Source organism: Corylus avellana, chromosome ca9 (genome assembly GCF_901000735.1).
Source record: "Corylus avellana chromosome ca9, CavTom2PMs-1.0".
Classification (NCBI taxonomy): Eukaryota; Viridiplantae; Streptophyta; class Magnoliopsida; order Fagales; family Betulaceae; genus Corylus; species Corylus avellana.
Window position 1 is genome coordinate 5,045,850 of NC_081549.1, and position 24,822 is coordinate 5,070,671.

At 35.7% G+C, this 24,822-nt stretch overlaps 3 protein-coding genes across 13 annotated transcripts; all 3 read right to left on the reverse strand.

Moving 5' to 3' along the window:
- Positions 1-354: 354 nt before the first annotated feature.
- LOC132162044 (dehydration-responsive element-binding protein 2F) lies at positions 355-1,428 on the reverse strand. The gene has a single exon (XM_059572292.1). The coding sequence runs from the start codon at positions 1,426-1,428 to the stop codon at positions 586-588; it is 843 nt and encodes a 280-aa protein (XP_059428275.1). The 3' UTR covers positions 355-585.
- A 9,682-nt stretch (positions 1,429-11,110) lies between these two features.
- On the reverse strand, positions 11,111-16,147 carry LOC132191381 (uncharacterized). 7 transcript variants are annotated; one of them, XR_009441272.1, is made up of 10 exons: positions 15,800-16,147; positions 15,194-15,238; positions 14,917-15,085; positions 14,570-14,766; positions 14,315-14,422; positions 12,348-14,194; positions 12,024-12,096; positions 11,472-11,621; positions 11,327-11,371; positions 11,111-11,218 (listed from the first exon to the last, which is right to left on the reverse strand). XR_009441272.1 is itself a non-coding variant. In XM_059606352.1 (9 exons), the coding sequence occupies exons 3-8, from the start codon at positions 15,011-15,013 to the stop codon at positions 11,484-11,486; spliced, it is 2,460 nt and encodes an 819-aa protein (XP_059462335.1). In that variant the 5' UTR covers positions 15,014-15,085; positions 15,194-15,238; positions 15,800-16,147; the 3' UTR covers positions 11,111-11,371; positions 11,472-11,483. The 7 variants fall into 7 exon arrangements, 5 of the variants coding, with proteins under 5 accessions (XP_059462335.1, XP_059462337.1, XP_059462334.1 ...); XR_009441271.1 differs by having other exon boundaries at positions 11,327-11,621; XM_059606352.1 differs by having other exon boundaries at positions 11,111-11,371.
- A 2,737-nt stretch (positions 16,148-18,884) lies between these two features.
- LOC132191382 (uncharacterized) lies at positions 18,885-23,478 on the reverse strand. 5 transcript variants are annotated; one of them, XM_059606360.1, is made up of 9 exons: positions 23,393-23,477; positions 22,742-22,905; positions 21,972-22,168; positions 21,717-21,824; positions 21,120-21,597; positions 20,789-21,032; positions 20,636-20,708; positions 19,647-20,060; positions 18,885-19,551 (listed from the first exon to the last, which is right to left on the reverse strand). In XM_059606360.1, the coding sequence occupies exons 2-9, from the start codon at positions 22,836-22,838 to the stop codon at positions 19,165-19,167; spliced, it is 1,998 nt and encodes a 665-aa protein (XP_059462343.1). In that variant the 5' UTR covers positions 22,839-22,905; positions 23,393-23,477; the 3' UTR covers positions 18,885-19,164. The 5 variants fall into 5 exon arrangements, with proteins under 5 accessions (XP_059462343.1, XP_059462344.1, XP_059462341.1 ...); XM_059606361.1 differs by having other exon boundaries at positions 19,647-19,840; positions 19,940-20,060; positions 20,789-21,597; XM_059606358.1 differs by having other exon boundaries at positions 20,789-21,597; positions 22,742-22,925; positions 23,393-23,478.
- Between the last annotated feature and the right edge of the window lie 1,344 nt (positions 23,479-24,822).

The following is a 24,822-nucleotide window of genomic DNA, read 5'->3' on the forward strand; positions in this document are numbered from 1 at the left end:
CCAAGAGTCATCTTCACTGCTTGCTGTTTTAAGCCAAACTTCATACTTGAGCAGACTTAAGATATATTGAAATCCTGATTATTTAATTGACAACTACAAGAGGAATCTTGTCTTCTCTGCGACAACCTAATTTTTTCCCATTTTGTTTCCCTTTCATACTATATTGTTTAATCCTTGAAATGACCAATTTGTAGCAAACAAATACGATGTTTTGATTGGCTTATGTTTCTTTCTATACCCCTTTTCATACATGTTCGCTGTAAGTTCCTCAGTCAAGTCAAAAACTAAGCTAAACATGCAAAGAAAGCCCTTATATTGATTGTGAAAAATGCCCCAATCTTCTTATCAGTTCAAATAAACCATTGCCTAAGAACAAAAGGCCTCTCTTTCTCTCTCTTTGTCTCTCTCGTAGTCAAAGAAAAACTGATGGAAATGCTACTAACATAAAAATGATGAACTAGCAGTAGATTTCAAGCCAAACTGAACTATAGCATAGCCTGAGTGGTAATAGATTTGCCTATATCTAACTAATTCTCATCTCAACTGAAGCTAAATCCTATTCCTTCCAAAATCAGCTGATCCTCTTCAGAAATCCCAAATGGAAGTAGGGAAACTCAGCTCTTCATTAAAATCATAAACTTGGAGGTTACTGGCTTCTTCTCCTTGATCTGCAATCCCATGCATCTCGATCAGTGTATCCCAATTGAAAGCCTTGTCAGCAAAGGCCCCGAGTTCATCACCATAATTGTTCAACGAAGCATCCGGCGCCACAAAGCTTCCTGCGACATCGGTTGCTTCTGAGTCGGACTGTCTCTCCTCCTTCAGTATACCCAGCTGCTGAAGAAACTCATTGAGATCAATCTGTGGTTTCTCCTCACAAGCTCCCAGCATCTTGTCTGATGAAATTTCTGCATCTTTCTCCTTCACTGCTGGATTTTCCACATGGGTTTTGTCACTCATGGTCTGGACTGAAGATGTACTGGAAGAGGGGGTTTGGCCATGAACGCCATTTTGCTTAAGTTCTTGAAGCCTCTGATGAATGACATGAACACTAGGTTGGGCATTGATATTGAGTAACCCACAAGAAGGAAACATGGAAATGAAATTCTTGGAAGGAAACCATTTGAACTTGTGAGATTTGATTAGAGGATTGGAGTTGGGTTGAAGATGGGGAAGATTGAGATAAGCATCTGGCCCATACAATCTCCTTGCAGCCTCATCATAAGCCATGGCAGCCTCCTCAGCTGTGGCAAAAGAGCCTAACCAGAGTCTAGTTCTCTTCTTAGGCTCTCTTATTTCAGCCACCCATTTGCCCCAAGTTCTTTGTCGAACGCCTCGGTACTCGCACGAGGCGTTCTGAGGGCCACCTTTGCCTCTTGTCGGGCCTTTCTTCCATGGCTTCAATGGAGATCTTTTGCCATTTTCCATGGCTTGTTTTAGGAAGCTAAGTGAGGAAGTGTGAGTGAGAGAGTTGAAAGGCGCGGGATATGTAGGAAGTGAGCAGATTGGTTTAAATGTGTTCACGTTTGGGGAAACCTTTTTTTCCAGCCCATTTGACCGTTAGTCCCAAATCCTACTCTTCTGGTATTTTTTAAGCATGGCGCTTTGGAATGGTGTGCAAGCATTAATGGATGTGAGGATGGATCTACTCGTGTTACTTGTGATCAATGCATAATTTCACCCCTCATTAAAACTTTTTTTTTTTTTCATAAAAAATGATTCAAAAAAATAAAGGTTAAAAAAGTTACTGATGGGTCGCATTCCAAATCCTGATGGCTTGAAAAAAAAAAAAGAAAAAAAAAAAGAAAAAAAAAAAGAGAAATATATTTAAGTAGAATTATAGAAATGCAAAAAACAATTTAATATTAGGTTAGGTAAGTTTGTTTTCATTTCTTATTAATGTCATATAGGACGCCCTTATCGGCTATGGATGGCATTGGCAAAGATCTCTAAAAAAAAGTCAAATTCATTTCTTCACATTACCAAACAACTTTCTTTACTTTTCTTTCACACAAAATTCAAAACTCATTTCACATTTATATCACATCAATTGATTTCTTCTCCCTTTCTCCTCTCAAAACTTTTTACCAAACAAATTAGAATGACTTTTTTTTGGCGAAGTAAGGATTTAATTTTAGGTTGTATGACATTAAAAAGACTATTGAATTGAAATAATTGATACCTTCTATAGTTGAAGAATCCAACAAGAAGTATGTGTGTTCTAACTTCTAAAAATTTGCTGCTTTTAAGATATGTCAAGTATACACGTGTTATTATAGTATAGTTAGATCCAAACCCATAAATTTAAGTTTTGAGTTAAGTGGTGTCTCAACATATTATATTATTGTCTCATTAAAAGACTTTCTTATAAGATAGACTACAACTCATATTAATACATTCCAATTTTCATAATCTCACTCCATATTTCTGATCTATGTTTTTTTTTCTTTTCTTTTTTTTTCTTCTAATAGGTGCCATTAGAGTGATGAGGACGTGGCAATTGAAGAATAGTAAGCTTGCATTGAATGTTGAGGTGGTGATGGAATATTTTGTAAAGACTGCTTTTTGAATCATGAAGTGAATGTTTAGAGAAAGTGGATGCTTTGAATGAGGTCTGACTATCTCTTCCTTGGATTCTATGGGCGTTGGTTCTCCATAAATCTAATTTTTAGTGAGTGAGTGAGAGAGAGAGAGAGAGAAGGACTATCAATAAGACCCACCTCACTACATTTTTCATTTTCACGAGCTCTATTTCACATGTTTTCCTGCCATTCATAACCTGATTCCCGGGACTCCCTTCATCTTAATCCCATGCTTCCTCTCTCTCTCTCTCTCTCTCTCTCTCTCTCCCAAAATGGAAGTACATTACTTAACACTAAGGCCTGCAAATGCCAAAATCATGATGATGATGATGACATTACATAGCCATGATTAACATTTACTTGATGATCATCTCGATAACGGGACTAATAAAGGCTTTAATTTGTATCTTGTGCCTATACGTGCAAAACACAAGATAGAAGCGTTACTCGAATTATAATATTGGTTAGAATTTTTATAACAAGTTAATTTTGTAAAGATTTTTAACATAAACAAAATCGCATGACTTGCTAAAGAGCATATGAGTAAGAGATATGACATCCACATTAGGTGGTGTAAGATCTTTTATAACGTAGAAAAGGCTACTGTGAGCTCTCCTCCATTTTAGGTTAAGTTGCAAGCCATAAGATGCATGAACATAACCATCATATGGCAAATTGTACGAGGAATCTATGCCCAAAAGTTAGTTCTAGAAGATAAATATACATGAACATTTTTATTTATTTGTTGGCAAGTTTTGAGTATCAACACAGAAAAGTTTAAAGTTATAAATTTCTCTTTTTAGTTTTTTTTAGTTAATAAATAAGGAAAAACATGGAAGATAAGAGATTACACAGATCAGTCTATCCTATTATTAATTCCTACATAAGAAAGAAAATGACAAGTGATGGGAATGCTTCCAAAAAATCTATTGGAAACGGTCCATTTAGCAAGCTAGTGTGATATAAAGTTTGCACTTTGGGGGATATTCGAAGCAGTTCAAATGTGGAAGCAATGGAGTTGCAGGTGAATGAATGTAAAATATATTAGCTCTGTTGATAGGCAGGACAATAGTAAGGAAATCTCATTCTAAGCAAAAAGAGTTGCAGCCAAAGAAGGAATCTCTTTCCCTAATTTGAGTGGGTTTCATTGATAAAAATTTGCCCACTTTGATTGAAGTGTTGTTGATGCTTCTTGAGTTATCAGCTGAATTTCATTTATAATGTATTTACTATTTAGACAAGAGACACCAATCAATTTTCTTTTAAACTGAGTTAAAGAAAATTTATCTAATTTAGTCTATTAAACTTACATGTGTCTAAAATATATGTAGAATCAATCACATACTCTATTAAAAATGCATGTGATAATCACATACATTTTAAACATGTGTCGGTTTCGTAAGAAAACATGTCCATCTTGTGATGGTGTGTGTCCAGATCCAATTTGTCTCCATTTTTAAGTTGAACAAATGGCAAGGCCCACCAGCTATAATGACATTCCTTGCACTTAGGTGCTCAAATAGAGAAAGGGGCTGCATGTTATGTGATGTGAGAGCGCGCGCTTGGGCCTCCACCCCGCCCCAAGCAAGATGAGTCTGGGTTGCCCTCTCTCATAAAGTTTATTAGTGTTTTTTTTCACGCCTTACGAAACAGGCGTCACTAGTTCGAATTTTCCTTCCCGTCTTGTGTGAACGTATAAAAATAAAAAATAAAAAACTATTAGAGTATTACAAGATAGGATTTATTTATTTATTTTTGTGAGTTAAAAGATAGGATTCAATTAATCTAAACGTTGACCATCAGAAGCATAACAATAATTAGTAAACAAGTGACATATCAGAAGCACACTAAAAGGGAAATATTGTATTCACTATATGCAATTTTTAATCTTTGTGAGTAAAGTGAATTCATTAAAAGCGCAAGGGACGCAACCTAAGTGCATAGTATACAAGAGAAAACCTAGCAAGATCAAGAAAGAGGAAAAAGAGCACAAAAATCTACAATGTTATAGATATTAACAAGGGCATTAGTAGCTTATTTTAAAGCAGGATAAAGCGCAGCTCATTTCGACTTCGGGCTTCATTTGCACATGTTCCTCCATTTATCCTTAAGGTCTATTGTTGCACGACTACCCAGAAACACATCGCCACCAAATTCTAAAATCTTCTTCCATGGAATCCTTCTGTCATTGGCGTTTGAAAATTTCTGCATTCCCTCCTACAGTTAGAAAAGAAAATCAAGAATAGAATTTAAAACATATAAAAAACTCTAATTAAAAATCCATTAAAATATATATTTAAAAAAAATAAAATAAAAAATGAAAGGACTGTGATTGTACATCTCGCCAATGAAATCTCTAAAGATTGGTACCAAATGGAAGCCACATGAGTACACAAATTAATGACACTGACTGCTAGCAACACTTACATCAGATGCATATCAAACAAATATAGAAACCATGGCATTCTGAAAGCTAAATATAAAATCTATAAAACCAAAAATAAAACTGAATACAAATGCACTACAATTAATGATGACTAGATACAAAATGTGATAAGTAAAACTATGAAATTTAAAATAAGTTGTCAATAGGAAGGGATCCATGCAAACAATAAAACAAGTACCTCTAGTATCTCTTCCTCCTCGGCTGTCCATAGAACCTTCTTTCGCCTCAGCTTAGGACTTACTGGGTATTTTCTGCAAAATAAAACAAGGTTCTTTATCAATGAAGGAAGATGATAATCAAAAAGAAAAGATTTGGTATGTAAACAACTTACTAATGCGTCTCTTGCCCCCGGACTCTTATGGGACTTATTTTTTTCATCTTCAGAAGTGGACTCTGTCTGATCATTCTCATGACTTTTTACGAGAGGATCCTCATCTTCATTTTGTCTTGAAAGACTATGCTTTTCTCTGTGCAATCTCTCTAGAACTTCCTTTTGCTGATGCTCCAAACCCGCACGAACAAACTTACTTAGTTCTTTCCTTGCCAAGGAGGCATTTTTCTTAGCTTCAAGGTACTCTGAAATAGCAAGTGAATAATCACAGAACGGGCAGTAAAAGTTACCATTGTTGTCAAATCTGGGAGACGAACCCAAACAGATCTCATGAACCACCAATGGGCAATGACTTGTGTTGCATACTAACAACTGACCGCCTTCATTACACTTCACACACAAATTTGTGTCTGTCCAACCAGCTAACGAATCATGACTAAATGTGCACTCAGAGCTCAAGAAATCATGTTTTTTCATGGAGACATCAATGTGATCCTTGTGATACCCATCACCATCACTTGATGTCCCAGCTTCACAACAGCGATCCATATCCTCTTCAGCTTCATAATCAATGATCTTCTGCTGGGCTCCATCCAGGGATGCGGCATGTGGAACTTTTAGTAGAACATCATGTTCAAAGTTACATTGAGATTCATTTTTTCGAGTCTTTTCCAGGAGAGGACCACTTGAAGTTCTAGGTTTAGCACGTTGCTCACTACCATCTCTGACTTCATCAATAGAGTTCCTTTGACAAGGCTCATCTACAGATGTGTCTTGACCCATCATAGTGGCACTATAAGGAGGAAGAGAACCAGTTAATGTTCTCCGTTCAGCACAATGTTCACTATCATCTTTTACTTCGTCAACAGAGATATTTTGATGAGGTTCATCTCCGCATGTATCTGGATGCATCATAGTGGCAGAAACAGGAATCTCCAATTGAATACGATGCAATTCATCATCGGAGCTGTGCCCACATCTCATTGAGGCAGTATACTCATCATTAACATCCCCTGTAACCCTGCCTTCTTCCAGAGTTCCCATCTGATCTTTAGCCAAGTTACAACCTTCTTGTTCAACAACTGGAATATTGCTTTCAGATAAATGTTTTAACAGTTCAGTCGCATGTACAGGAACTGAGTTCTCTTCTATGGACTGACTTGAAGAAGTGGTACTTTGCTTCTGCTTCTTGGCATTTATATAAGGATCACCACAATCATTTAAAATATTTTGGTGTACATGGAAGTCGCCAACCATGTTTTCAGTAGCCAGTGCATTCTTTTTCCTCTTAGAGGGCAATAAATTTCCATCATGTGGATCACTTTCCAGTAGCTTTGATGCTCCTATGTGTTGAGCATCAAAGCAGCTCCCATTAACTCTCCATGTAAGCCGGTTGTGATTACCATTATCCGTAAGTATTCTGTCACCTGCATTTGTAAATGCCAATCCACTCTTTTCCTTCAAGAAATCAGTATGTGGGTGATTGAGAACTTCTGTGGGTGATTGAGAAGGCTCTTCTTGTGAAGGCTCTTCTGCAGGCTCTTCCACATAAACTTCTGTGGGTGATTGAGAACTCATCATCACTGGAGACCTGACTTCAAATGGAACTTCTTCAACTTTAGCATCATTCACAAATATATGCAATCTGGTTTTCTTCCCACTAGCCACTTCTTTGAGAATGTTCATGATGTCTTTGTCTTCAATAAGTTCACGTATGTAGTCATTGCTTTCATCATCACACTTGTAGTACAACCTCAACCTTGGAATGTCGTTGTAGTTGTACTCCAAGTACACTTCCAATATGGTGGTTATATCCCTAAAACATAGTTTGTCTGCATCCAAACCTTCTACAAGCATCACATCACCTCCCATATATTCCAAATCCGGTCCACTAAAGGATCCATGATGGTGAATGAAAAGATCAACAATAGATGCAGCCATTTCTATACATGGACAACAAACAGGTATTTTAGCCATTCCTGTAACTGGACTCTTACATGCAAATTAAACCCTAGGAACCCTAAAACAGTAAATTCAACATTCAAGATAATACAAACAAGAATAGGAAACTTTAACACATGCATGCAGTAGGCCCATTGAATAAATTACTCATAAAAGTTGAGGTCCAAAATTCAAGATAATACAAACAATAATAAAAAACTTTACATGCAGAAACAACAAAAGTTCTTAACTGATGCAGTAGGATCATTGAATAAAGTAAATAAAGTAGTCATAAAAGTTGAATATCAATGTACACCAACCAAACAACAATCCAAAAAAGTATTCATTTTTAGGCAATCAAAAAAACAATCCAAATAACACGTGCCGTAAAGCCCATACCAACAATATAAATACATGTGTGGTTCTTCATTATTTTCAAACTAACTTGAAATCAATAAAAACAACCCCAAAATAACATACCGCGAGTCAGAGTATATATGCAGATGGGCTCGTTGGCTTCGGGAAGACTTGACGGGATCGTGGGTTTCTCGGATTGTGGAAGAACGGACTTAGGGTCTGAACGAAGGCTGGGGAAGCATCGTTGCCAGAGGTTGGTTCAGTGATTTGCAGGGAGTTGTTTGGGTTACAAAATTCTGGTATTTCTCTTTTAGGCTCTGTTTTTTCGGTTTTTTTTTTTTTTTTTTTTTTTTACAGGTGAGAGGAAGAAGACGGTGGGAAGAAAGTTGATAAAATAGGAAGGTGGGAAAGTAAATAATAATATGGAGTGGCAGAGTAAATGTGACTTGGCTTGAAGAGAAATGCCGTTGCATAACTCTTTCCTCCCAAGCGCTTGGCTCAATGCTTCAGAACACCAGCTTTACGTCCAATCCGCTACAGTAACTTGCCAAGCGTTGCCCAACGGTGTTTTTCTTTCTTCTGTATTTGTATCAATGAAGAAAAAAAATTCTCTCTTGTGGAAGAAGAAAAAATTGATTTCAACGTAAAAACGCCAGCAAAGCACAAAAATACGAAGAAAAAAAAAATTCCAGAAGAAAGAAACTGTCGTCCATAAATTCATATTTAATTCACATATGTTTTTTTTTTCTTTTTTTCTTTCAATTAGATAATTATTTTTTATCTTTTATTTTTAAGGTAACATTTTTAGTGTTAGGCCTTTTGAAAGCTCAACAACATTGTGCATGCATTATACCGTAAAGCAATATGTTTGAATTTTTAATTGAACTTATTTATTTTTATAAAAAAATTTATGTCAAATGTTGATTTTTGACATTAATTCTATTTAGCTTTCATTTTATAAATTATCTTTAGTGATTTTGTAGTGCATCATGTTTGTTCATCATAATAAGGAATACTGCGAGTAATTGTAAATTTAGTATTTTTTAGTTCTTAATCAATTACAGATGAATTCACCTCAAATGACACCTTTATCGGTAGTGCTTCTTGTTATCCATCTTTGCCTCTAGCCACTCCAATGACTCTCATAGAAATTGAGGATGTAGAAATATCTGGTGCTAGTTTTATGCCAATTGATGGTCGTCGTGGTGGTGGTGGACCACCACTCCCTAGCAAAAAAAGAAATGTGACGAATAAATCTGCAGCATGGGACCATTTCACTAGAGATAAAAGTATTCCTAATGATGATCAAATTGCAATTATTGTAGAGCTTCCTATAAATGTCATCCAAAAAACAATGGCACATCATCCATGTTGTATCATGTGAACTCATGCCAAAAGTACAAGAGTATAAAGGCTAAACAAGATAGGTCTCAATCTAAGTTCACTTTTGGGGCCAAGCAAGATGGTACTGGTAACAACCTCATGATTGCCAATTATTTGAGAAGGTTATTAGGGAAACACTTTGGGAAATGATTATTGTTGATAAAATGCCGTTTATAACGGTGGAGGGAAAGGGATTTCAAAACTTTGTCAAGGCTCTTGATCCTCGATTTAAGGTTCCTTCTCGCTAAACAGTGATAAAGGATTGTCTCAAGCTATATGTAAAGGATAAAAACACATAGAAGAATACATTTTTTATAACTGGTCAAAGGGTTTGTTTAACTACCGACACGTGGACTTCAATTCAAAATATGAATTATATGTGTGTCACTGGACATTTCATTGATCCTAATTGGACATATCATAAAAGAATATTAGCATTTTGTCGAATGTCGGATCATAAGGGGCAAAAAATTGCGAAAGAATTAGAAGAGTGGTTTGGTTGAATGGGGGATTCATAGGATGCTGACAAGTGACAATATCACTTAACAATGCAAGTGCTTATGAAACTGCAATTGATTGTTTTTTTTAAAAAAAAAACTACGTCCAATAAGGAAGTTGTTTGTCATCACGAGTTTATTCATATGAGATGTTTTGCACATATTCTTACTATAATTGTGCATGAGGGTTTGAAGAATATTGTCGATTCAATCATAAAGATCCGAAATATGGTGAAGTATGTGAAGTCTTCCCTCCAAAAATTGGCCCTCTTTAAGTTTTGTGCGAAAAGAAAAAGCGTTGAGTGTAATGCTTCATTGAAACTTGATGTTTCCACTAAATGAAATTCTACTTATATCATGTTGGAGGTGATAAAAAAGTACCAAAGGGCCTTTGAACTTAAGCTAGATGAAGATGGACATTTTTTGAACTATTTATATGATGATGGTGTAGGAAAAAACGGGTTGGGAACTCTGATTGATGATGATTGATATAATATCCGTCAATTTATTAAGTTCTTACAAGTATTTTATGATGTCACGGTGAAAATATTTGGTTCTATGTATTCAACTTCCAACTTATTTTTCGACATATAATATTCCGTTTATTTATGTTTGACAGAATATTTTGAAAGCAGTGGTCCTTTGTTGAGTACAACGGCGAACATAATGAAAGTAAAATATGATAAATATTGAGGAGATGTCGAGAAGATTAACTCATTGTTGTTTGTGGCTACTTTGCTTGATCCACGTTACAAGATGATTGCTTTAGAATATTGGATTCGACTTACTTTTGGGGTTGAGAAAGCAAAACGGATGGACACTCAACTAAAATGGGTATTGGGTTGGTTATATGAGCACTATTCTAATAGTTATAAAAATGTTGGAAGTGAATCTATATTGTCAAACGATGAAGGGGTGAGAAGTGGTACAACATCAATGGGTGGTTCTAAGTCTAAATCATCGGTTATGACTAGGTATGCACCATGCCACCTAATTAAGAAAAAAAAAAAAAAAAAAAAAAAGGGGGAGACTTTTCTCAATATTGGCATTGAAGGAACTTGATTGATTCGAATTGGTTGTTTTAATTCAATGGTGTTCAATTTTGATTTTTAATTTTAATATCTTTTTTAAAAAACAAAACAAAACAAAACCCAATCTTTTTAATTTGTTACCTGGATTTTTTTTTTTTTTAGGTAGCAAGGTTCATATATCTAGTAATAACCGATGATTTGACACTCATGACAGGTATCAAAATTTAATTGGTCCACATGTCAGTAATGTGAATTTCCGTTAAGCCTACTAACGGCAAATGGATGGAGGTACCATCTCCACCTTTATAAAAATCATAGGTACTTTCTGTGATAAAAATCAATCGGGGAGGAAAAAAATAAAGAATTTAAACCCTAAGGGGAATAATGTATTTAACCCAAAAAGTTATCCAAACAAAATTATTTTATATAAATTTAGATTCAAATTTAAATTATTCAAAAAAAATATCATAATACAGTGTGAAATAGAAATGTTGACTTCCTTGAAGCTTGCAAGGGCTTCAAGGACCCAAATCCATGCAAGGTTTGAACTGTAACAGGATGATTCGTCCATGGGAGAACCACTCAGTATTCAAGAAGTTCCACAAACCACAAATTTATTGACCCGCACACGTTTTTGCTCTGTGCGAGACCTTCGATTGAAGAGGAAGGGGTCAAACCAATGAAACTAATATCCCAACATGAGATCCTAAAGCTCATATATGCAAAAAGTATACAGAATAAGCAGTACAACATGATACCTTCAATTGGTGTCGGCATATCCTACTGTTTCGTACCCGAAATGACTGATAACATACAAAGTGTAGAACTTCATTATCATTGCTAAAAATATGTTCCATCCAAAACTTTACCCAAAAAACAAAAAAACAATCAAAGCATGTTCACCATATTCGGGCTTCATTTGCACATGTTCCTCCATTTATCCTTGAGGTCTATTGTTGTACGACTACTCAGAAACACATCGCTACCAAATTCTAAAATCTTCTTCCATGGAATCATTCTGTCATTGGCATTTGAAAATTTCCGCATTCCCTCCTACAGTTAGGAAAAAAAAAATCTAGAATAGAATTTAAAACATATGCAAAACTCTAATTAAAAATCCATTAAAATATTTATTAAAAAAAAAAAAATCGTGAGGACTGTGATTGTATATCTCACCAATGAAATCTCTAACGATTGGCATCAAATGGAAGCCACATTAGTATACAAATTTATTACACTGACTGCTAGCAACTCTTACATCAGATGCATATAAAACAAATATAGAAACCATGACATTCTGAAAGCTAAATATAAAATCTCCAAAACCAAAATTAAAACTGAATATAAATGCACTACAATTAATGATGACTAGATACAAAATGTGGTAAGTAAAACTATGAAATTTAAAATAAGTTGTCAATAGGAAGGGATCCATGCAAACAATAAAACAAGTACCTTTAGTATCACTTCCTCCTCGGCTGTCCATGGAACCTTGTTTCGCCTCGGCTGAGGACTTACTGGGTGTTTACTGCAAAATAAAACAAGGTTCATTATCAATGAAGGATAAACAAAGCAGGACAATGCTAAATTGCTACTTATAACCACCAAGTGTGTGTAGGGGTGGGTCGCAGGGTAGAAAACATGTTTCCAAGACAAAATCGGGTTACCATAAAACATCAAATATTTACTGCCTATGCAAGGTAGAAGTACTTCAGACCTAGAATGACATGAAGGAAGATGATAATAAATAAGAAAAGATTTGATATATAAACAACTTACTAATGCGTCTCTTGCCTCCGGACTCTTATGGAGTAATTAGAAATGATAGACTTATTTTTTTCATCTTCAGAAGTGTCCTCTGCATATATATCAAGTGCGCAAACAGGTTCCACTGTTGGATCAGCAACCTGTTGCTCTAAAACTTCCTGCTGAATCCCTTCTTCCACGAGTCTTTGATTGACAGGAATAACATCTGTGTTCCTACAGGATAAATTATCACCACCACACTCATGGTCAGCTGCTTGTTGGTGGTGTCCTTCAAGCACGCTTACAGGTTGGATCACCTTTTCTTCCCCTTCTTTCTCTTTAGTTAATACATTTAGCGTCCCATTAATTACAGTTGCCTCTTCCTCTCTAACTGATGAAGGGACATTATCACATGATGCAGAAGGTTCTGCTTGTTGCTCATGATCTATACTTCCACGGAAATAAAGGTTATTGACCTCATTTACATGTCCCCCGTCATTATCTGTTTGATCACTTACTCTCTCTTCCAAGTACCCATTCTCATGACTTTTGACGAGAGGATCCTCGTCTTCATTTTGTCTTGAAAGATTATGCTTTTCTCTGTGCAATCTCTCTAGAACTTCCTTTTGCTGATGCTCCAAACCCATACGAACAAACTTACTTAGTTCTTTCCTTGCCAAGGAGGACTTTTTCTTAGCTTCAAGGTACTCTGAAATAGCAAGTGAATAAGCACAGAACGGGCAGTAAAAGTTACCACTGTTGTCAAATCTGGGAGACGAACCCAAACAGATCTCATGAACCACCAATGGGCAATGACTTGTGTTGCATACTAACAACTGACCGCCTTCATTACACTTCACACACAAATTTGTGTCTGTCCAACCAGCTAACGAATCATGACTAAATGTGCACTGAGAGCTCAAGAAATCATGTTTTTTCATGGAGACATCAATGTGATCCTTGTGATACCCATCACTATCACTTGATGTCCCTGCTTCACAACAGCGATCCATATCCTCTTCAGCTTCATAATCAATGATCTTCTGCTGGGCTCCATCCAGGGATGCAGCATGTGGTGCTTTTAGTACAACATCATGTTCAAAGTTACATTGAGATTCATTTTCTCGAGTCTTTTCCAGGAGAGGACCACTTGAAGTTCTAGGTTCAGCATGTTGCTCACTACCATCTCTGACTGCATCAATAGAGTTCTTTTGACAAGGCTTATCTATGGATGTGTCTTGACCCATCATAGTGGCACCATAAGGAGGGAGAGAACCAGTTAATGTTCTCCGTTCAGCACAATGCTCACTATCATCTTTGTCTTCGTCAACAGAGATATTTTGATGAGGTTCATCTCCACATGTATCTGGATGCATCGTAGTGGCAGAATCAGGAATCTCCGATTGAATACAATGCAATTCATCATCGAAGCTGTGCCCACATCTCATTGAGGCAGTATACTCATCATTAACATCCCCTGTAACCCTGCCTTCTTCCAGAGTTCCTATCTGATCTTTAGCCAAGTTACAACCTTCTTGATGAACAACTGGAATATCGCTTTCAGATAAATGTTCTAACAGTTCAGTCCCACGTACAGGAACTGAGTTCTCTTCTATGGACTGACTCGATGAAGAGGTACTTTGCTTCTGCTTCTTGGCATTTATATAAGGATCACCACAATCATTTAAAATATTTTGGTGTTCATGTAAGTCTCCAACCATGTTTTCAGTAGCCAGTGCATTCTTTTTCCTCTTAGAGGGCAATAAATTTCCATCATGTGGATCACTTTCCGTAAGTATTGCATTTGTAAATGCCAATCCACTCTTTTCCTTCAAGCAATCAGTATATGGATGACTACCATCAAGGATTGAATCTTTCAGCTGTTCATAAAGAAGCACACAAATTGAATAATGAAAAAATAATGAAAATGGATGAAATGGGGAAAAGGTGATGGGAGAGAAAAAGAGATTTCCTTTTTTTTTTTAGAAAATACCCCTTACCTGTTGTAAGGCAAGTTTAGGCATACAAGCTCTTTTATGGATAATAAAGGGGCGAACATCCCATTTTAACAGCTCTGGTCCAGCCGTTCTAAGATCTGATGGTGATGTCTGACAAAAGAAATGTTTGTGTTCAACATCAGAATAGAATTCCAAGACCCAAATTTTTTGAAGGAGATAATTGATGTGTTATGTGAAAATATTCAAATCCACAACAAATTTACTTGCATACTAGAGTTAAAATCAGAAAAGTATCACCTCGTGCACTATGTGTTGGAGAACATCTTCACAGCTTTTTGAAAAATCAAAACATACTTTTGAAGCCGGGGCAGAACAAGAAGCATTGGTGATTCCATTACTGGGACCAAATAAACCCTCCAAACATCTTAAAGCCAACATTTCCCTCATGTTTCTCCCCAAATTATGCGGTAATTCTGGAGCAATTTCAATCAAATCTGAAAAGAAAAAAAACACACACACACACACGCGAATCATCTCAACCCTCCTTAAAGATTGATTAAAAAAGTCATCCAAACAAAATTATTTTATATAAATTTAGACTCAAATTTAAATTATTCAAAAAAAAAAAAAAAAATTCATAATACCGTGTAAAATAGAAATGTCGACTTCCTTGAAGCTTGCAAGGGCTTCAATGACCCAAATCCATTCAAGCTTTGAAGTGTAACGGGATGATTCGTCCATGGGAGAACCACTCAGTATTCAAGAAGTTCCACAAATTTATTGACCCGCATACGTTTTTGCTCTATGCAAGACCTTCGATTGAAGAGGAAGGGCTCAAACCAATGAAACTAATATCCCAACATGAGATCCTAAAGCTCATATACGAAAAAAGTACACAGAATAAGCAGTACAGCATGATACCTTCAATTGGCGTTGGCATATCCTACTGTTTCGAACGCGAAATCACTGATAACATATAAAGTGTAGAATTTCACCATAATAATAATGTTGCTAAAAATATGTTCCATCCAAAAATTTACCAAAAAAAAAAATCAAAGCATGTTCACCATATTAGGCTTAATAATTGTTCCAAAAACATTACATGTCATAAGATTTCAGTTTTGGAAAAATACAAAAGTAAACCCAATGCCTCCCACCATCCAAAACAAAAAAGGAGCCTCTAATCCTGAGGCCCCTTTTTGTACATACTTAAGAGTAAACCCTAATATATAACAAAGAGTGTCTAGTATCCTAGAAAATGAGAGAAAATAACACGGTAAACCAATTAAGGAACAGATAATCTAGACTAATTGAAACAGAACAAGATTTGGTAATGCACTCCTTTGATACATCCTCTTGATTTGGGTCCTCTTCAGACAGGACCAGAACCTTTTCTCCAGAACAACCGGAATAAAACTGTAAATCAATTCATTTCCGTTTGCATCAATTCCACAATTCTAAGTACACCAAGTGAAAGAACTAATCCTAGGAACAAGCCAAACAGACAAACCGACAAAGAATTGCAACCTGAAATACGGTGGTGGTGGGCAGTGTCCGGCAGCGAATTCTGACGGTAGGTTGGGAAGAGGCGATGGTGGGTTGGGTTGTTTACGGTAAATACGGTGTGGTTAGGAATGAGTAGGAGAAAAGGAGTTTTTTTTTTTTTTTTTATCGATATTTTCGGCAATACACGAGAAGGAGCAGGAGATAAAAATGAATTGAAAATAATGGCTTAGAGCAGCTTATACCTTGATCACTGGGAAAATTACAGACAAGAATCACAGGCTGAGAGAGAGAAAGCGTTGAGAGGAAGGAACCACCTTTCCTCCGGTTCGGAAAATTGGGGGGCCACGTGCGGTTTGCGGATGCCGTGTCAGCGCCATATCAGCACAAGCCCTTCAAAATAAAAAGAGATGTAAAATTAAATTTATAGGTAATTACCTTTTGCCCAATAACTATAACGCCTTGACACTTTTTTCTCATGAACTATCAACTATGACATTTGACTCCATTAAACTATCGTCTTATGACAAAAAGCTACCTTCCATAAGTCAAAGTGGTTAAAATTGAATGTCAACGGTCATGTACAAGTTATGTGTCATTTAAATTTTTTTTTTCTTTCACTTTTGCCCTCATTTTAAATTGTTTTCATGTGTTGGATTAAGGTTTTGGAGGGTATAAGCGTCATTTTCTTAGTCTGAAGTGAGGGCAAAAGTGAAAGAAAAATATTAAAAATGAAACATGACTTGCACATGATCGTTGACCGTCAATTTTAACCCATTTGACTGACGAAATATGATTTTTTGTTATAAGATGGTAGTTTGATGGAATCAGGTATTATAGTTGGTAGTTCATGAGAGAAAAGTGTCAAAGCGCTGTAGTTCATGGGGCAAAAGGTAATTACCTCTTAAATTTATTTTAAAAACAAATAAATGCTCTCCTAAAGTAAATTATACTATAATACATTACAAATTTCAATACCAACAAAAATAATGATTAGTGTCCCTCTTAATAAAAAAAAGGGTGAAGCTAAACACAACGTGCATGCCAGCAAATATATATATATATATATTAAAAAAAAAAAAATAGCTTGACATGCTTAGAATCACGGCCCCTAAAAAAAATATAAGGGTTAAATACTTCAGACCTCCCTGGAGTTTGCCAGCTTTATTTTTTTCCTCCTGTGATTTCATTTTTATCACAGGAAGTCCCTGTGGTTTTGATAATAGACCAAGTTAGTCCTCCGCCGTTAGGTGACTTAACGGAATTCCACGTGGACCAATCAAATGTTGATACGTGGCACCTATTTAATTTTTTTTTAAAATAAAATAAAAAAAAAAAAGTATTTTCGGAAAAAAAAAAAAAAAAAAAAAACGAAACAAAAACAAAAAAGAAAAGAAAAACAATTGGGAGTGGCCCCTAATGGGAAAAAAATAAAGTTGGCAAACCCCAGGAGGGTCTGAGGTATTTAATCCAAAATATAAATATATAAAACTAAAAAAATAAAACTTAAAAAATCTATTTTTTAAGGCATTTGTAACTTTTTCATTCCCTCCATAACAAAATCATATCGTCCATTGGAAAGATGATCATGAAGTAACTGCAGTTTCATGGATCATACATCCCAAAAAAGCCCTGCCAAAACTCTCTTCTCTCTCCTGATTTCAGCCTAGACGAGAGAGCTTGAGGAGGAGGGAAACCTCCCACCCCCTTTTCATTTTTTTTTTTTTTTTTTTATTGGCTTTCTTTCTACTTGAGTTTCTCTCTTCATGAGAGAACTCTTTTTTAAAAAAAAAAAAGAAGATTTTTTTCTATATCTATCCAATGTCTATGAAGATTTATCCCCGACCCTCACGAAACAGTTATTGCTATATTCATTCCTCTCCACCCGATTCATCCTTGTCGTGGATCGTCTCCTCCAATGCTTCGCTGACTGGATCTGTGTAGTCTTGAAGATCGACTTTTTTAAAGCCTGATCTCTTTCTCTCCATCAGCTCCAACTTAAAACGCACCCTCCTCCATCATCACTGGCTTTCCAGCTCTTCGACACAGCTTTCCGCTGCCCCTATTGCCCCCCAAGCGCCGACGCGTGGACCACATGCTCCCGCGAGTGGATCTAACGTGCCTAATAGCTCCCCCCGTCACCTTCCTCCATCGCAGCTGCTATTTTTTGAGTTTTTTCTGCTATTTTGTGCAACTTTCTGTAGTTTTTTGTTGTTCTATTACTTAGTGTTTAACTTGATTCGGTTGGACTTCAGACTCTGTCTATGATGTGGATCTTTCTTTCTTTTTGGTCTCTTTCTAATTTTTTGAGGTGCTAGTGGTCTGTCTAGATGGGGTTTTTGTTAACCCTAACCAGTTGTGCTTCAGATTCACTACCTATGAAGGAAACCTTTTTTCCATTGTTCATTTTCATCTAAATCTCCACGGCTTCTTAAGAAGCCTGTTTAGATGTTTGATAGGGCTATTCGTACTTCCGATGATAGTATTCATTATATTGCACCACAGCTTTCATCGGTTGCGTCCATAGGTGACCTCCACTTTCACCTTCATTGAGGGGTTAGTGGTATGTTTGGATTTGGTTATTCTATCTAAGCTTGTTTTTAGCTTCATGTCTAAGCTTATTTTTAGCTTTATGTCTAAGCTTGTTTTACCTTCATATTTTGATTCTTTCATTAGTAAAGTGAATTAATTAAAAGTATAAGGGATGCAACCCAAGAACATATATTGTATCCAAGGGAAAAATACTTAGCAATATCAAGAAAGTGGAAAAAGAGTCTCCAACGGGTAGCTCAATCAGTTGGGAGCCACACCTTATAAAGCAAAAGTCACTAGCTCGAATTTTTTTATCCATTTTCCCTTCTATTGAGCGAATATGTCAAAAAAAAAAAAAAAAAAAAAAAAAAAGCACAAAAATCTACAAAATTGTAGGACTATTCAGAAACACATCGCCGCCAAATTCTAAAATCTTCTTCCATGGAATCACTCTTGTCACTAGCGATTGAGTCTTTTTGCACTCCCTCCTACAATTAGAAAAATAAAACTTGGTGGAGGCTTGTCAGCAGTTGTGCCTTGGCCTCTGTGTAAGTCTAAATCAGGGGAGGCAATCATGAAGGTTAAATAAAAGTACAAATACATAATCTCAAATAAGTGTTGACAAAAAGTTACATTGTAGTACAAATACATGACCAAATACAACCATCCCCAAACTTAGATAGACGCACAAATACATAATTCCAAATAAGTGCTGGCAAAAAGTTGCATTGTAGTACATATGCATGATCACCCTTCCAACATGCTCAGAAAAAAATCCATAGCACAAAATGTTTCAGAAACAAAACATTACAAATCTCCAGGGTTTAAACACAAAAGGTTGGCACTTGGACCATTCTTCATAATTCATAGTTGCCACATTTTTTCTTTCCTTTGTCCTTGTTTGTTGTAGTGGACTTCCCTTTCCCGTTCTCCATCCTTTGAACTCCTTCAAAACTTGGTGAAGGCTTGTCAGCAGCTGTCCCTTGGCCTTTGTGTATGTCAAAACCAGGAGGGGCAATCCTGAAGGTTATACCACCAGCACGAGGAGGACCCCAAGAGCATACTGGTCCACCTCCTGGAATTGGGGGTGGCCCAGCAGGGTTCCCAGTCAGATCAATCATAAGCTTCGGCTTGTTGTTAAGTTCCCTACCACTTCTAATAACTGCCCTCAACCTACCACTTGTCCTCGACCTTGTGGCCAATCCTAGAGTTGTCTTCTTTTTATTAGCAAATAAGGTAGATGCCTACAAGTTGAAATACAAGTATAGAATCAGCTCAATATAGTTGTCTTTTTTTTTGTTGTTGTTATCATTGTATTTATCAGAGAAAAATCACTCACATTTGCTTTGTATGCATAATGTTGAGTTGTACTTCTTGTCTTTGCTACTTTGACTGGCTGGGGTGCAGAGGGTGTTGTTGTTGTCTTTGTTATTCTGACTGGCTGGGATGTAGCAGGTGTTGCTGTCTTTGTTGATCTGACTGGCTGGGACGCAGAAGGTGCATTTGTTCTTGTTCTTGTTGTGGTTGATTGGGCTGCAAAATGTGCAGTTGGTGGTTGAGTTATTTGAGTTGTCGTGGTTGATTGACAACCAGATTGTGATTTTGTTTTACCAGAACCCTGTCCCCTTGTACCTTGTCTTGTATCTTCCCTTACTCTTTTTGCACCCCTAATTGGTGTGGCAGTGTCAGCTATTGTGTTTAGTCTTCCCCGTTTTGTTTTTGTGCTCGATGTGGCAATTGATGATTCATCCAACTACAAAAGAGAAGTAAAACTCTATATGTGAAAAGGGATAAAAGCATATGACATACAGACATTTCTAGTAGCACGATAAGAAAATTACATTTTTTTTACTTCTTGAAGTGTAAAAAGAGAATGTAGCTTGGTCTCATACACTAGCAGCAAATGACCACATTACCTCCATATTAAACCTCACTTCAGACCAGTCACAAAACAATCAACACCAATTTGACAAAAAATATTAAAACCTACCAATAAGCATTTACCTTACATTAAGATAAATCAACCAAACAATTGAAAAGTTATGAAATGGGCCACTTTATTCCAACTATAATATTCAAATAGGGAGAGAAGGGCTAAAATATCACGTGCAGCGCGTGTTGAGCAGTCTACCAGGATTTAACGCCAAAAACTGACAGAGGGGGGTAAATTGCATAAAATTAAAAGTTTAAGAGGTACAATTGAGAGTATTTTAACTTTGGGAGGTCTTTTCAAAACGTGTTGAAGTTCAGGAGTTCTTTGTGAAGTTTCTCCAAATTTAAACTAAGTTGTCAATAGGAAGGGATGCATGCAAACAATAAAGAAGGTACCTTTAGTATCTCTTCCTTCTCGGCTGTCCATGGAACATTCTTTCGCCTCAGCTGAGGACTTATTGGGTATTTACTGCAAAATAAAACAAGGTTCATTATCAATGAAGGAAGATGATAATTAAAAAGAAAAGATTTGATATATAAACAACTTACTAATGCATCTCTTGCCTCCGGACCCTTATGGAGTAATTAGAAATGATAGACTTATTTTTTTCATCTGCAGAAGTTTCCTCTGTCTGATCATTTACTCTCTCTTCCAAGTACCCATTCTCATGACTTTTGACGAGAGGATCCCCATCTTCATTTTTTCTTGAAAGGCTATGCTTTTCTCTGTGCAATCTCTCTAGAACTTCCTTTTGCTGATGCTCCAAACCCCCACGAACAAACTCGGTTAGTTCTTTCCTTGCCAAGGAGGACTTTTTCTTAGCTTCAAGGTACTCTGAAATAGCAAGTGAATAAGCACAGAAGTGGCAGTAAAAGTTACCATTGTTGTCAAATCTGGGAGACGAACCCAAACAGATCTCATGAACCACCAATGGGCAATGACTTGTGTTGCATACTAACAACTGACCGCCTTCATTATACTCCACGCACAAATTTGTGTCTGTGCACTGAGAGCTCAAGAATTCATGTTTTTTCATGGAGACATCAATGTGATCCTTGAAATACCCATCACTATCACTTGATGTCCCTGCTTCACAACAGCAATCCATATCCTCTTCAGCTTCATAATCAATGATCTTCTGCTGGGCTCCATCAAGGGATGCAGATTGTGGTGCTTTTAGTAGAACATCATGTTCAAAGTTACATTGAGATTCGTTTTCTCCAGTCTTTTCCAGGAGGGGACCACTTGAAGTTCTAGCTTCAGCACAATGCTCACCTGCATTTGTAAATGCCAATCCACTCTTTTCCTTCACGTAATCAGTATATGGATGGCTACCTTCAAGAATTGAATCCTTCAGCTGTTCATAAAGAAGCACACAAATTGAATAGCAAAAAAATAATGAGAATGGATGAAATGGGGAAAAGGTAATAGGAGTGAAAGAGATAATTTCTTTTTTCGAAAGGAAAGACTCTTTACCTGTTGTAAGGCAAGTTTAGGCATACATGCTCTTTTATGGATAATAAAGGGGCGAACATCCCATTTTAACAGCTCTGGTCCAGCCGTTCTAAGGCCTGATTGTGATGTCTGACAAAAGAAATGTTTATGTTCAACATGAAAATAGAATTCCAAGATCCAAATTTTTTGAAGGAGATAATCTATGTGTTATGTGAAAATATTCAAATCCACAACAAATTGAGTTGCATGCTAGAGTTAAAATCAGAAAAGTATTACCACATGCACTATGTGTTGGAGAACATCTTCACAGCTTTTTGATAAATCAAAACCAACTTTTGAAGCCGGGGCAGAGCAAGAATCATTGGTGATTCCATTACTGGGACCAAATAAACCCTCCAAAATTCTTAAAGCCAACATTTCCCTCATGTTTCTCCCCAAATTATGCGGTAATTCTGGAGACATTTCAATCAAATCTGAAAAAAAAAAAAAAAGTTAACCAAACAAAATTATTTGGAAAAACTTCAATTAACCACCATGAATTCCTTCAAAAAAAAAAAAAAAAATTAACCACCATGAATTGTCATTACTTTTGCAATGTCCCATGAAGTTCAATTTTTCTCGATTTAGTATATCCATCTTTCAATTATTTGCAATCTCACCCTTCCATTAACTTTCCCGCTTACATTTCCCAAAATACCCCCGTTTGTTTTAGGAAAAAAAAAATGATAAAATTGCAAAGATTTAGGCGTTGGTCCGAACTTTAACGGTATTTGCAAAAATACTCATGCCTCAATCTTTGCAAATTTTTTTTTTTAAAAAAAAAATGGGAATATTTTGAGAATTTTGTTGAGATTTAACGGAAAGTCCAACCGATGGGGGAGATTGAAAAAAATTAAAAGTTTGATACATTAAATTAAAAGGTTTTAAACTTTAAGGGACATTGCAAAAGGGGCAACAATTAGGAGAATAAGTGAAGTTTCTCCCAATTATTTTATATAAATTTAGATTCACAATAGAATTATTCAAAATAAAAAGATTCACAATACCATGTAAAATAGAAAAGTTGACTTCCTTGAAGCTTGCAAGGGCTTCAATGACCCAAATCCATGCAAGCTTTGAAGTGTAACAGGATGCATCGTCCATGGGAGAACCACTCAGTATTCAAGAAGTTCCACAAACCACAAATACACGTTTTTGTTCTGTGCAAGACCTTCGATTGAAGAGGAAGGACTCAAACCAATCAAAAAAAAAAAAAAAAACATGTTAGGCTTAGTAATTGTTCCAAAAACATTATATGTTATAAGATTTCAGTTTTGGAAAATGCAAGAGGCCCATTTTTGTACATACTTAAGAGTAAACCCTAATATATAACAAAGAGTGTCTAGTATCCTAGAAAATGAGAGAAAATAACACAGTAAACCAATTAAGGGGCAGAGAATCTAGGCTGAGAAAATTAACTTAAAACTTTGAAGTCTATTTATCCAAATAATTTTATTTTATTTTTTATTTTAAAAAAAAACACTCACATTTTCTTCTTTCATGGGTTTCTAGAGCAGCTAAACAGAGTGTAAATCTACAAATTGTGAAAAATATTTTCAGCAATAGTTCAAGAGCTAACTACCCATCTATTGACACAGGACGGCGTAGGAGCAGGCGATAAAAATGAAGTGAAAATAATGGCTTAGAGCAGCTCATACCTTTTTGACCACTGGAAAAATTACAGAGAAGAATCACAGGCTGAGAGAGAGAGAGTGTGTGGGGAGAGAGGAAGGACCCACCGATAGAGGACCCACCGATAGCAGTATTGTTAAAAGTCATTCTTTTAATCATTTTTCAACCATTTTTTTTTATAAATCTAATAAACTTATTATTAAATTCATAAGGCCTCACAAAAATTCAATAGTAAATATACTTATTCTTCATATTCATATGAAGATGATTAAAAATTGATTGAGAAAATAATTTTTAATTTTTATTATTTCTCTTGTTTGAAAAGTTTGGGCGGCGTGCAATTTGCAGATGCCATGTCAACGCCATATCAGCACAAGCCCTTCAAAATAAAAATAAAAGAGATGTTAATAATTAAATTTCTTTTTTTAAAAAAATTTCGTAGTTAAACATAAAACTGCTCTTCAGGTGCTCTTTTATGAGCTAATTAACTTCCCAAAAAAAAAAAAAACCATTTTATTATGGTGGTTATGTCTATAAATTTGTTTTAAGGAGAAACTTTCCTTAATTCTCCAACATTTTTGTCGTATTTGTAATTATTTCTTAAACTTAAAAAACTTTCAATTTAGTATATTCATCTTTTAATTTTTTTTTATTCTTCAATTTCACTCATTTGTTAGGATTTTTCATTAAATTTTGTCAAAATTTTTAACACCCATTTATAAAAAATATATATTAAAAAAAAATTCAAAAATTCATACATGTGTATTTTTGCAGAGTCGATTAAATCCAAACAAATACCTAAATCGATTAAATCCAGACAAATACCTAAATCCTGACAAATGCCTAAATCTTTGGAATTGTTCGGATTTTTTTCTTTAAAAAAATAAGGGTATTTTGGGACTTTTGACACCCCTATGTTAGGATTTAACGTAGAGGTGAATATATATATATATTAAATTGAGAAATTTTAAAGTTTAAGGGATAATTACAAATGTGATGGAAGTGCACGAAGGTTAAGTAAAGTTTGTCTTTTTTTTCTTTTCTTTTTGTTTTGTTTTGGTGATTTGTTTACACTTGTAGCCATGTCAACCACTAAAAAAATTTAATACCTTTAATTTTGCATTGACACGTGTCAACAAATTGTAAACAAATGGATAGAGTTTTCTTTTAAACTAGGTTGGAGGAATTTTCTCCGACCTAATTTATAATAATGACATGTGTATCTTAACATGTGAGAAATACATGATTTTTTATTAATATGTGAAATGCACATATTTTTTTAATAAATTTTCTTCAAAGTTTCTCCATACTATTAAAAAAATATGTGACTTTCACATGCTTAAAGAACACGTCATTATTATAGATTAGGTTGAAAAAAATTTCTCCGATACAGTTTGGTTGAAAACTCTGTCCTAAAATAATTGTATATAACATTTATAAGAGTAATGTCACAAGC